General features: G+C 48.1%; 1 protein-coding gene across 3 annotated transcripts in view; it reads right to left on the reverse strand.

Moving 5' to 3' along the window:
• Window positions 1-14,109, reverse strand: part of SOGA1 (suppressor of glucose, autophagy associated 1) — a 66,389-nt gene that overhangs the window by 30,020 nt on the left and 22,260 nt on the right. For all 3 annotated transcript variants that reach the window (XR_003900640.1, XM_029915945.1, XM_029915944.1), the window contains exon 3: window positions 11,846-12,004. Coding sequence is in view for 2 of the 3 variants with exons in the window: in XM_029915945.1 (XP_029771805.1) it covers window positions 11,846-12,004 (159 nt within the window). In the remaining variant the exon portion in view is untranslated. The remainder of the gene's footprint in view (window positions 1-11,845; window positions 12,005-14,109) is intronic.

Raw genomic sequence — 14,109 nt, forward strand, 5'->3', positions numbered from 1 at the left:
ATTCTCTCTTCCTCTCTCTTCCCCCCCCCCCCCCCCCCCCCCCCCCCCCCCCCCCCCCCCCCCCCCCCCCCCCCCCCCCCCCCCCCCCCCCCCCCCGCCACACCGTACCTCCCGTCTGTCTCTCTGTCTCTCAGAAAGAAAGAAATTAGGGCCACCTGTGTTTCTCAGTTGGGAGACTTCAGCTCAGGTCATGATCTTGCAGTTCAGGAGTTTGAGCCCCACATTGGACTCCAGGCTGACAGTGCAAAGTCTGCTTGGGATTCCCTCTCTCTCTCTCTCTCTCTCTCTCTCTCAATAAATAATAAATAAACTTAAAAAAATACATAAATAAATGTAAAAAAAAGGGGGGGAGCCTGGGTTAAGCATCTGACTCTCAATTTCGGCTCAGGTCATTATCTCACAATTTATGAGATAGGACCCTGCGGCTGGCTTTATGCAGACAGTGTAAGAGACTTCTTGGGATTCTCTCTCTGCCTTCCCCCAGTTCACGCATTCTCTCTCTCAAAATAAATAAGTAAACTAAACTAAATAAATAAGTAAAGTTTGTCTTTAAAAAATTAAGAGAAGGGGCACCTGAGTGGCTCAGTCAGTTGAGCATCTGATTTTGGCTTAGGTCACGATCTTACAGTTTGTGGGTTTGAACCCCGAGTCGAACTCTGTGCTGACAGCTTGGAGCCTGGAGCCCGCTTAGGATTCTGTCTCCCTCTCTCTCTCTCTCTGCCCCTCCCCTGCTCATGCTCTGTCACTGTCTCTGTCTCTCTTAAAAAATAAGCATTAAAATAAATAAACAATAAAAAATCAAGAAAGACCCTAAAAAGTAAAAGTATAAATGGGAAAAAATTTGCAATTTATTGCACTACAAAGGATAAATACATAAGGAGCTTCACAAAATAGAAAACAAAAAGGCCAACAAACCTATATTAAAATGTGCTGGAGATGTAAAAAACTGTTCACGAGAAAAGAACGGTAAATGACTTGTAATCATAGGAAGATGCTCAGCCCTATTCAAGACAGAGAAATGCAAATTACAACTGGGGGGGGGAACCATTTCTCACCTATCAGATTGGCAAAAATCCAAACATCTGACTACACATTCTATTGGCGAAGCTATGGAGAAGTAGGAAAACTTCTTTATCACTGGGAAGAATGCAAAATGGCACAAGCCCTGTGGAGGCAAATTTGAGAAAATGTTGCCATAATTTTTACTAAAGTTTCTTGATGTTTAAAAAAGTGACTCAGGTGGATGCAGGGTCTAATGAACACTCCACTCCTTCCCATGAGAGGGATGATTTATATTAACAGTGTATAAAAGCACACTTAGGTTGCCTCTGACTTTTCAGGTTCAACAGGTATTTTTCAGATATTTTTTGAGAATAAACAGGTGTTAAACAAACAGGCGTTTGTTTTTATTTTTTTAATGTTTACTTATTTTTAAGAGAGACAGAGAGAGGAAGAGTTAGCAGGGGAGGGGCAGAGAGAGAGGGAGACACAGAATCTGAAGCAGGCTCCAGGCTCTGAGCTGTCAGCACAGAGCCCAACCAGGGCTTGAACTCAAGAACTGAAAGATCATGACCTGAGTCGGACACTTGATCAACTGAGCCACCCAGGGGCCCCACTCCCAGGTGTCTGAATACATGTTCCCCCCATGCTCCCACCTCTCATACCCATCTGAGGGTGAGAACCGCTAACCTAATCCAAGCCTTCATCTCACTGATGGTGAGAAAGAGGCCCCACAGCAAATCCATAGCTGACCTGAGACCAATTCTTTTTTTTTTTTAATGTTTTATTAATTTTTGATACAGAGAGAGACAGAGCATGAGAAGCAGAAGGGCAGAGAGAGAAGGAGACACAGAACAGGAAGCAGGCTCCAGGCTCTGAGCTAGCTGTCAGCACAGAGCCTGACGCGGGGCTTGAACCCACAAACGTGAGATCTGACCTGAGCCAAAGCCGTAGGCTTAACCGACTGAGCCACCCAGGCGCCTCCTGAGACCAATTCTTGACAGAGCTCTTGATTTAGTTTCAGACTTTGATGAGGGCCACAGTGGAGGTAGCACAGTGGTTCTCAACCAGGGTGTACATCAGAATTACCTGGGGTAAGTTAAAAAAAATACCCATGCCCAAGGTCCCAGAGATTTTGATATACTCAGTCCAGGGTAGGCCCCAGGCATGAGTATTTTTAAATAGCTTCCTAGGTGATTCTATCACACAGCTCAGGAGAAAACCAGAGAGCTGGGAAAATGAACTCCAGCTGGGGTCTTAAGTATATCTTGGAGCCCAATCAAATCCTACAGGCACCTTTTGAAATGCAAATGAGGCAGGAAGGCAGAGGCTGATATTTCAGATTCAGGGTGCCAAGAGCAAAGAGCCAGTATTTGAGAAGGGCTGATCTGGACTCTTTGAAAAGGGAGGACAAGGTAGGAAATGGGATGATGCCACAAAACAGGTCCCCCAACAAAGAGCCCCTCCCACAAATGGCGCCAGGTAGGGGATGCTCAGAAGGACACCCAGGCATGGAGTGAGTGGTGAGGTGGGAGATCTGGGGAAAGATGGTCAGGCTTGCAGATCCGGGTCTGCCTACCCTAAGCTGAGTGGGAGGGGCTGTGGCCTCAGCTGGGAGCTGATCTGTGGCGACCCCACAACACTGAGTTTGTGGTCCTGGGCAAACCCCTTCCTCTCCCTATACAATTGAGCCTCTTCAGGTAACCACAGCTTCTTCAAGCACTGTAGATTCCCTGGAGAGAGGAAGTGGGGTGACAGGAGAGGGGAGGGCAATGCACTGGGACATCCTGTATGAAGGAATGAGATCAAATAAAGGCTAAAGCCATTAAAAAAGACAGAGGGGAGTGAAATTTCCTGATGATGTGGCAAAGTCTCTGAAACATCTTGGTAAGAAAAAGAAGGAACTCGAGAAACAAAACCCACAACCCAAATGTCCACCAACTGCTACATGGATAAACAAAATGTGGAATATCACTCAGCCACTGAAAAAACAACCAAGTGCTGATATTTGCTACAACACGCATGTGTCTGGAGAACATCATGCTAAAGTGAAAAGCCAGTCACAAAAGACCACACAATGTGTGATACTATTTACATAAAATGTCGGTAATAGGCAAATCCACAAGTAGATCAGTGGTTGCCTGGGGCTGGGAGAGGCAGGAGTGACTGCTTGGGGTTTCTTGTTGGGACAATGAAATGTGCTGGAATGAGAAAGTGGTAAAGGTTTTACAACTCTGAATATCCTTAAAAACCACTGAACTGTATACTTTAAAAAGATAAACTTTATCGTATGTGAATTATACCTCACTAAAACTGTTATTAAGAAAACAAAATGTAAGAACACGAGTCTGAACCAAACAGATGCCATGACAGGCTTTAAGTTTCCCCTCTGAACTAGAAGGCCTAAGTTTCAGTTTCCCCAAAACTATCAGGCCGTTACACATTGCCTAGAGCAGGAGAGACCACCTTGCGGTATCCAATCAGGGAAGGCCAGCTACCTCTCCCCACATTCCTTAAGGTGAGGCCTGCAGATAGGAACTTTAGATAGGACCCTGTTACCTAATGCTAAAGTTAACCCGATAGCCACCGAACAAGACCCTGGGCTCGCTCTGTAGTTGGTTAATTTCAAAACTACTCTAAATATTGTGATTGGGTCCCGCCAAAAGTAACGAACGCTCTGAACAATGCGTATGGTTAAAGTTGCTGCCAGTACTGTTGTACCATTATGATTGGATCACTGTACCTATGTTACAATTTCTTGTAACTCCCCCTTCCCAAACCCCTTAGAAATCCTATTCCACCCTTGTTCGGGGCTCTCAGCACGGATCCACTGCGCTGGTGAAGTCTGTGAGCCCGAGCTTATAAGCCCGCAATAAAGCCCTTTGCCTTTGCATGCGTGCCTCGGTCTCCCTGGTGGTCTCTGGCCGTTGAGGATACTGCGTTTAGGGCATTACAAAAACATCTAGAGCAGGTTACCAATGTTATAAAAGTAAGGTGTATATGTGTGTGCGTGTGTGCGTGCACGTGCATGCGCAGACATATTTGCACAGAGTGGAAAAAGGTCTGCAGAATATATACCAGGCTACTTACCATGAGAATACAATCAACTTACACTTGGCCCTCTTCCTCCCCCACACTTTTTAGCGGGCAGGGGACACAGTCTTCCAGCGTTTTTCTTTAAAAATTTTTGTTTCATTAGAAAATGTTCTTAGGGGCACCTGGATGGCTCAGCCAGTTAAGTGTCCAGCTTCAGCTCAGGTCATGATTTCATGGTTCACAGTTTTGAGCCCCGCATCGGGCTCTGTGCTGACAGCTAGCTCGGAGCCTGGAGCCTGCTTCAGATTCCGTGTCTCCTCTCTCTGACCCTCCCCTGCTCGCGCTCTGTCTCTCAAAAATAAATAAAAAACATTAAAAATAAAAAATGTTTAAAAAGAAAATGTTTTTAAAAATAAAATTTTAATCTACAAAAATACATTCTCACTGTTAATCTATACAATGCTGACAAATCAGAAGCCCCCCTAGACATTCCCTCCCCAGCCTGAGGCTGACCACAGCTGACAGCCAGCTGGAGCTCCTGCAAGAACTCTGGCTCTGTGTTTAAAATACTGAAATAGACGGTGCTCTTTTAGACTTTCTTTCCTTCCTATGTTTACTTGACTCTGTGATCTTTGATTTTTATAATAAGCACCTTAGGCAGAAGAAAACCCCAAACATCCAGCATTTTAAAAAAAGTCTGTGTTCATGCTACATTATTCTGCAAGTTACAGAAACAATGTACACAGTATAATCCCATCTTGACTTTCTAAAAATACAGAGAGAAACACATATTGTGCAAGCATAGAGAAAGGTCTAGAAAGATATAAAGCAACCTGCTAACCATGCGTTAAGCTGAGTCGGGAGTAGAACTGAGGGAGGTGGTTAAGTGAGGAAGCTTCCTTCTTCGATTTTAGGTAGGGTTTTGATGATTTCTATTATTTTGTAGATAACACATTCACATAGTCCAAACTCCGAAAACCTCAAATATGGGGACGGGGCACAAAATGGGTGAAGGGGCATGAGAGACATGCGCTTCCAGTTATGAAAGTATAGGTCCTGAGGATGAAAGCATCAGCATGGGCATATCGTCAATGGCATTATAAGAGGACTGCATGGTGACAGGCGGTGGCTACACTTGTGGTGAGCACTGTGGAACTACAGACTTGTTGAATCACTACGTTGTACATCTGAAACCAATATAACCTTGTGTGTCAACTACACTTCAAAAAAAAATCACAAAAAGGAATACAGTGAACCCAAGTCAGTAGTTTTCATGCCCAAGACAACCAGTACAACCAGAGTCTGATGTGCCCGTCCTTACAGGGATGCATGCATTTATGGGCTTTTGTAATGATATTTTTGCTTCACTGAGCTTATGTTGTATATATGCATATATACATTTCAATATGAGTGTGCATATAAATAGAAAAAATGTATTGGAAGTATATGCTCCACCCACCCAAATAATAATTTGGTAATTATTCAGAGTAATTCCCTCTGAATATTGGATTTCAGGTGAATTTTTTCTTATTATGACTTACTTGTATTTTCTGGTCTTTCTCTACTAAGCATACAAAACCTGTCGGGTAGATGGGGAAAATCACATTAAGATATTTTTCATATACTTTCCCAAGAAAAGTCACTAGGCACCTTTCCAACAGGCAGAGAGGAAGCTCTGAGTGGCATGAAACTCACCAGAAAGGGAGGGCAGTGGGCAGAGAATAAGGGGGCAAAGCAGCAAACCCCTTCAGGACCGGAGTGATTCCAGCCTTTTCTGGTTGGAACAGACCTTCCCCCTACCTCATCTAAGCCATCTGGGTGCCTACACGACTCTTCGGCTCTGGAGGGAAAACAAGGCAGGCTCACAGAGCCCAAAGACCTCCTCCTTTCCGCAGGGCAGCAGCTGGCCAGGCGGCCTGGGGGGCTGCGGTGCCCCTCAAGGGAGCCAAGGCCGGTCAGAGCCCCTTTGTGGGGCCCCCAGGAGCAGATGCTCTGGCCCCGGGCCTCAGGAGAGTGGGAAGGAAGGGGCAAGGCAGGACGGTCCCAGGCACCAACAGGAATGTCGGTTGCTAAGTGACGGACCCTGCGGGCACATTCTTTGGCCTGGCACACGTCAGGGGCTTCCCCACCTACCAGCAACTCACAAGGCCACCTTGGAGCAGCCAGGGCGGCACCTCTCAACATCCTTAGTTTAATGGCTCCTGGTAGGAGCATGAGCTACGTACTCCCTTGTCCTTCTCTGGAAGACGAGCAGATTGTGTCCCTGCACCTCCAGGCTGCACAGAGGCTGCCTGAGCAGAGCTCCGGACGGGCCCCCTGCTAACACTTTCCCTGCTTCCGTGCTGCCAGGAAACAAAGACCAACCTTCAGGGAATAACATGAACCTTCTGCCAAGGCAGACTTTCACCAAATATGGAGGGGATGTTTGGAAGGGTCTCACTGAAAACACAGACTGTGCTGTGTGTGCAAAATTTACTCTAGAGGAGACCTGGGGTGGGGGTGCGTCTCAAAGACTGAGGCATTCTTCTCCCAGAGCAGCTGAAGTGGCTAGAAAGAGGCCCAGTGGCTCCTGGCTAGGGACGACCATCTGGGGGGAGGAAGCAGAGATAAAACCCATATGAGAAGTCACTGGGACACCCACTGCCAAGTGCAGGCGTGGATTTGCAATGTAACTGCCACTTCCATGGACAAGTAGCAGCCCAATACAGATAGCACCTGGCTAGGGGCAGCAGAAACACTTATTTAAGGTAAATGCTCCTCCAGACGCGCAACCGTCACAGCAGCTGTAAGGGTAATGATGATGATAATCAGGATTCACCAACTCCTTCCTTCCTGCTAAGCAATTTACCTGCCTTCTCTGAGAGGCAGGGATTAATACTCCCGTTTTATAAGTGAACAAATGGAGCCCTGGAGCAGTTACACAATTTGCCCAGCATTACAGTCATTTCCAAGTAAATGGCAAAGCCAGCATTCAAACTCAGGCCCCTGTGACCCCAAATTCGAGTGTGCCCTGCACCACCCAGACCACGGCCAGGCTGCATCAGATGACGACGCCAGCAGGACCAAGATTTGAACCTAGGTGATCTGACAATGCCATGGTCAGCACCCTGCATACCCCGTCAGAATGGGAATTGGGACAAGAAGCCTGTGCCACGAACAGAGTACTCACTCACCGAAGGTTCTGAAAACACAACACGGTCCTAGGAGGGTACCTAGATAGGGTGAAGGGGGCTTTGGGAGACAGAGTCCTGGGTTAGAATCCCATCTTTGTCTTTCCCCAGTACAGCAGTCCACTCCTGGGTATACACACAAGAGAACTGAAAACATACAAAACCTGTACACAAATGTTCATAGAAGCATTATTCATATTAGCCAAAAGGTGGAAGCAACCCAAATGTCCATCAACTGGTGAGTGAACAAAATGTATATTCATACAAGGGATTATTATTTGCTCATAAAAACGAATGAAGTACTGATGCATGCTCAGACACGGATAAACCTTGAAAACATTACATTACGTGAAAGAAGCCAGTCACAAAAGATCACAAATTGCATGATTCCATTTGTATGAAATGGCCAGAATAGGCAAATCCACAGAGACAGAGTGTGGATTAGTGGCTGCCAGGGGCTGGAGGGCAGGGGAATGGGGAGTGACTGCTAACAGGTACAGGGTTTCTTTTAAAGGCAAAGGAAATATTTTAGATTTAGATAATGGTGATGATTGTAACAACATTATGAATATATTAAAAACCACTGAATTTGACACTTTATTTATTTTTAGATTTTTAAAAAATATTCATTTATTTTTGAGCGAGAAAGAGACAGAGCGAGTATGGGGGTGGGGCAGAGAGAGAGGGAGGCAGAGAATCTGAAACAGGCTCCAGGCTCTGAGCCCAACACAGGGCTGGAACTCATGAACCGTGAGATCATGACCTGAGCTGAAGTCAGACGCTTAACTGACTGAGCCACCCAGGCACCCCTGAATTTGGCACTTCAAATGGTAAATTTTATAGTGTGTGCATTGTGGTATCATGGTGAAAATACTGTCAAGCAGAGTGCCACCTACAAAATGCGGATGACAACACGATATATGTCAGGAGGCTGCTGGATTCACAACAGGAGGAGGTGTATAAAATGCCTGGTGCGGTGCCTGGTACAGAGCAAGCATTCACACACAGCGGCGAGATTATAATACATCACGTCAACACTGATGTTGATTTTCTGCCTAAAATACAGGAAGGGGGAACGATACTGGATGAGGGGGAGGCTGGTGTTACGATTCTTGAGCTGCAACCCAGATGGGCAACGGTGCCACTAGAGTGCAGCTAGGGCTGGCCACCTCCCTTCTCTGTAAGGAAGAACCATCTCCGTGGCAACCCCATCAGCTCAGGCCAGGGGCTCCTGTTCCCAGCTGGGTGACAGTATCACCACAGCAACCTGTCAGGATGGCAAAGGCGGATCTGTATGATGGGACTCCAGCAGCTCTGGCAGAACTGCTCAGGGACACTTATCTCCATGGAAACCATGTCTGGAAGGGGCGGGGGAGAAGGCACTCGGCAAATAAACACAGGGCCACGCCCCCCTGCCCAGATCCTGAGATACCAAGGGGCATGCCAGGGAGGACCAGCAGGTCTGACCTCGCCTTTCAAGGGGAAGCAAACCAGTGTTTCTTGAGTACCTACTGCGTGCCCAGCACCATGCAGGGACCTTTACATGCTTGACTACATTTAAAATATAACAAATAATCCCCCTCCCTAAAACTCACCTTACTACAGCAAGAGAAGAATACAAAACCAAGTCATTTCCATATGCTATTCACACCATCTCTCATTCCTCAGTTCAGTGGATTTTCCTCCAGACTTTTGCTGTGCATTTACACACATACGTACATGCTCCAAAACCAGTCTGTTCTGTATGCGTTTTTCAAAATAATTAGCGCAATCGCACAATATATATAGCTCTCTCACTTTCTTTTCCTGTTTAACTATGTACCTTAGAGATCTTTCAACATCAGTACATATATATCTACCTTATTCTTTTTTTTATTGTCCTAAAGTACAGAAATATGAAATTTACCATTTTTAGCCATTTTCGAGTATACATTTCAGTTGGCATTAAGTGCATTCACTTTGTCAAGCAACTGCTATTCATCTCCAGAACTGTTTTCATTATCCTAAACTGAAACTCTATACCCATTGAACACCAATTCCCCACTCACTCCTCCCTCCAGCTCCTGTAACCTGTATCCTGCTTTCTGTCTCGATGAATTTAACTGCCCAATATGTATCCTGTAAGTGGAATCACAATACTGGTCCATTGGTGGCTGGCTCATTTCACTTAGCATCCTGTCTCCAAGGTTCATGCACGGTGTAGCACGTGTCAGAATTTCTTCCTTCGCAAAGCATACCAATAGTCCACTCTATGTGTATACACCGATGGACATTAGAGCTTCATTGTAAATAATGCTGCTAGGAACACAGGGGTACACATGTCCGTTCATGTCCCTGCTTTTAATTCTTTTGGGTGTACATCCCAAATGGAATTGCTGGCTCATATAATAATTGCATACCTAATTTGTTCAGGAATTGCCATACTACTTTCTTCTTTTTTTTTTAATACTCATTTATTTAATTTTGAGAGAGAGAAAGAAAGCATAAGCAGGGGATGGGCAGAGAGAGAGGGATACACAGAATCAGAAGTAGGCTCCAGGCTCTGAGCTGTCAGCACAGAGCCTGATGAGGGGCAGATCTCATGAACTGTGAGATCATGACCTGAGCCAAAGTCAGACGCTTAACCTCCTGAGCCACCCAGGTGCTGCACCACCTTATCCTATTTAACTTCTTCATAGTGTTAATGTCTTATTAATGGTCATAGTCTCATAATGGTCATAATCAACCTCATGAGCTAAGTATTGTTACTATTTCGATGTCACAGATGGAGAAGCTGGGGCTTAGAGGGGGACTCGGCTCCAGGGTCTCAGCCACATCTCTATCAAAGAAGGGTGGGTGAACTCAGGCAAGCTGTCCCTCTCTGGGCCTCAGTTTCCTCTCCTTTACAACAGGAACACGCTGAGCTCCAAGGCACTCTCTGAAGCCATCTCCCCTTTCCACACTATCAAGGGTGGCAGCAACGAGATGTGTGAACGTGGTCCCCAGCGTTGTGGGCCAGGCCATGGGGGCCAGGAGGCTGCTGAAGACAGGGACCTCCCACCCAGCCCTGGCGAAGGACAGGGCTCCGCAGCAGTGCTTAGCGGCAAATGTCCCATCTCCATACTGAGAAGCCACTGGCACATCACCAACATGTCTGGGAGGTAGGGCAGCTGATGGACTGTTCTGGCCTCAGGGCTGTGATGCTTCAGTCCTGGAATACTCCTACATCTGCCCTCAGGGAAGGTGGGGGGGGGTCCCAGGACAATGTACAATCTAGGATAGCTAGATAGTGAGGCCCAGCTGTACGTCTGTGGTCAGAAGTCCTCCCACCCCCCGCCCCACCGCCCCCAGGCTGTCTGGAACTCAGACCCCTGAATTCGGGAGGTCCCTAGCCCCTAGTGGTCACCTAGGCTGATGGCTTTCAAGAGGCAATCTGCAGAACCTAGTGGGCCCTGTGTGACCTTTAGCACATCTCTCCTTCTCTCAGAGGCTGTTTCCTCACCCATAAAATGGGTATAATCACAATCTCATTGGGCCTTTATGAAAGTCATTCAGAAAAAGTGTCTAGGGGTGCCTGGGTGGCTCAGTCGGTTAAGCCTCCGACTTCGGCTCAGGTCAGATCTCACGTTCGTGGGTTCGAGCCCCGCGTCAGGCTCTGTGCTGACAGCTAGCTCAGAGCCTGGAGCCTGCTTCCTGTTCTGTGTCTCCTTCTCTCTCTGCCCTTCTGCTTCTCATGCTCTGTCTCTCTCTGTATCAAAAATAAATAAAACATTAAAAAAAATTTTTTTAAAGAAAAAGTGTCTAGCATGGTAACTAGCACACTGCATGCCCAACACACAGCAGAAGGCAGAGAGCACATACAAGTGGAAGGACTCACATGAACAAAGACAGAGCGGCTGGTGCCTGGGGGCCAACTCAGAAACGGTCTAATGTCCTGAAAGCTGTGTGGAGACACTGGCCAGAGGCCCAGCCCCCAGCACCGACTTTACACCAAACAGCAGCCCCTAAATCGTGTCCACACAAGCTTTCCCAGCTAGTCCTCACAACAGCTCAGGGTACTCTTGCCCCGTTTGGTAGATGAGGAAACCAAGGCAGAGCACCAGGCCCCATGGTGGGTATCGTGAAATGCTTTTCCAGTTAATCTTCCAACAGTTGCACGATTCTTTCGTGGATGACTATCTCCTTCATTAGACTGTGGGTTCCCTTTTTTTTTAATGTATTCATTTATTTTGAGAGACAGAGCATGAGCAGAGAGAGAGGCAGAGAGAGAGAGAATCCCAAGCAGGCTCCTCATTCAGCATGGAGCCTGACATAAGGCTTGATTTCACACCATGAGATCACGACCTGAGCCGAAATCAAGAGTCAGACACTTAATCGACTGAGCCACCCAAGCACCCCTAGCCTGTGGGCTCCTTGAGGACAGGAACCGGTGTCTCTCATTCACCACTGTGTCCTTAGTGTCCAGCACACAATGTCCACAGTGGATGCTCAAGAAATGTGTGCTGGAGGAATGAATGAATGAACGAGACAGCTCTGCCGGGGAGGCATTATGTACAGACACAGAGGGTCGGAGACCCTGGCGGGGGGTGGGGTGGGGTAGGGGGGCTGGCACATGCCCACCCGCCCCGACCTCACCCTGGTTGGCATGCGCGAGCCCTCACCTCTCTCGGCCGTTCCAGCTCCGTCTGCAGCACCTGCTTGGCCAGCTCGGTCTCGATGAGCCGCTGCCGAAGCTCCTCATTCTCCTCCTCCAGCCGCGCACGTTTCTTCTCCACTGTCTCCAGCTCCTTATGCAGCCGCACAGAGATGTCCTTGGAGACCTGAACGAGGGCAGGTGATGAGCAGGGACTGCACAGCCTTGGCTGCAGAGCAACCCCCCAGGAGATAGGGTCTCTCATCACCTCACTTAGCAGATGAGGAAACTGAGGCACAGAGAAGTCAGTAGGGGGTAGGGTCACACAACCAGGAAACTGCAGGGACAAAACCCAAACCTAGACACCCTGCTTTCCCAATGTCTATATCACAGTTCGGTCCCCACAAAGCTGTAAGGGGCCTGCCTGTTCTTAGCAAGGCCTTTTCATTTACCTGAGGCATTCGGTGCTTCAGATTCTCACAAGAGCCTGTGGCAGGGCCAGAAGCTCATTTCAAAGGGACGGAAGTGAGCTGGAGTGGAAACCAGAGCAAGATGGGTGGCCCCAGAGCCATGTGGATCCCATCTGTGTCAGTGACCAGCATGTGATACTGGGCAAATCATTTCCCCACTCTTTGCCTCAGTCTCCTCAACTACAAAATGGGTGCAACAATAGCAACCTTGTGGGCCCAACAGGAGGACTGAATCAGCTATTGCACAAAAACCTCGGCCCTGGGCCAGCACAGCAAGTGCTGGGTGAGTGGTGGTGCCGAAGCTCAGAGAGGGGCATGACTTGTTGGAGGTCATGGTGTGACCCCAATGCTGGTTTCCAGTTGTCAGGGACAGAGAACATGCTGTCAATGACAAAGGCTGGGCATATGTCCAAATCACCCCTACAGAAAGGAGCTAACAGAGCTGCAAACTCTAATCCTGGTTCCAGGGCCCTGCAGTAAAAGCACCCCATTTCCTGGAGGACACCTGGGGGTCAAAGGCCAGGAAAAAGAGCCTCTGGGGATGAGGAAGGCCCTTCTGAGCTGGTAAATCACAACTACTCTGAAGTAGTCCAGGCACTACCATTTGTTGAATACCTACTGTGTGCCAGATTCATTTATCTTCACCCCAGTTCTGGTTGAGGCTCAGAGCATAAGTGACCTGGCTCAGGGTCATGCAAAGCAAGTGGGAGCTGAGCTGGGGGGAGCCCCTGGGGTCTGCCTGAGAAGGGGTCCCAGGGCTTTGCCAGCAAGAGGTATGTGAGGGGCAGACAGCCCAATGCCCACGCCTGCCAGGCTCGGAAACAACTCCTCCACGCCGGAAGGGAAGAGGGCCCTCCCTGGCTCTGCCCTCTGCCTGGGCCCAGGCCCAGCTCGGCATGGACCCGTTGGCAGTGTGAGAGGCAGGCCAGGAAAAACAACAGCCAGAGAGGAAATTCAGCACAGCCTCCCCCTCCCTCTGGGTGCCCACTGCTGCTCCCTGCCCCTGAAAATCCCCAACGACAGCCAGAAGCTGGGCCCAGCTTTCCTTGTCTACAAAATGGGAAAATATCAGAACAAGGACTTTGCAGGTGGGGGAAACCAGATCAAGTCTGATCCCAGCACCGTGTGTGTGTGTGTGTGTGTGTGTGTGTGTGTGTGTGTGTGTGTGTGTCCCACAGCCAGTTTATTTATACATTTGAAGTCGCATTGTGGTCATTGGTAAATGGGGTTGATACAGCCTACTCCCAAGGGCTGCTGTGAGGAATAAATGACATAGTCCTTGGTCTGATGGCTAGAACACCATGAAATATAATTTGTTAAAGCTTTGTAAGGATCACTGCTTCACCTGATTTTATTGGATTTGGGCCAGTATCCCACAACCTCCTTCTTGAGTTTGATGTCAGGGTTTTTGCTGGAGGTCTTCAACCCCAGGCTCTTGGCTATGGTGCCGAGTTTGGGGCTATTAGGTGACCCAGAAAGCCCCTGTCCTGATCAATACTCCATTCATTCATTCATTCATTCATTCATTCATCTATTCCATTCATTCATCCTGCTTAGGCCTGGGGGCAGGAGTGGTGGGGCACTGAGATCAAGGCCTGGGCTCCTTCACATCTCTGTGTCCCAGCAGCATCTTGGGGTACAGTTCACAGTAGTGCTGAATAAACATTTGTTGGAGAACAAACAAATCCAAGGTTCTAAAAAGCAAAAAGTGAGATGAAGGAGCGAATGACTGAAATATGGGGAGCCTCACCTACTGCTCCCCTCAACCACCCAGCCCACCCACCGTCCAGGGAGGGCTGCCTCCCTGACTGGTGTGAGGGCT

Source organism: Suricata suricatta, chromosome 12 (genome assembly GCF_006229205.1).
Source record: "Suricata suricatta isolate VVHF042 chromosome 12, meerkat_22Aug2017_6uvM2_HiC, whole genome shotgun sequence".
NCBI lineage: Eukaryota > Metazoa > Chordata > Mammalia > Carnivora > Herpestidae > Suricata > Suricata suricatta.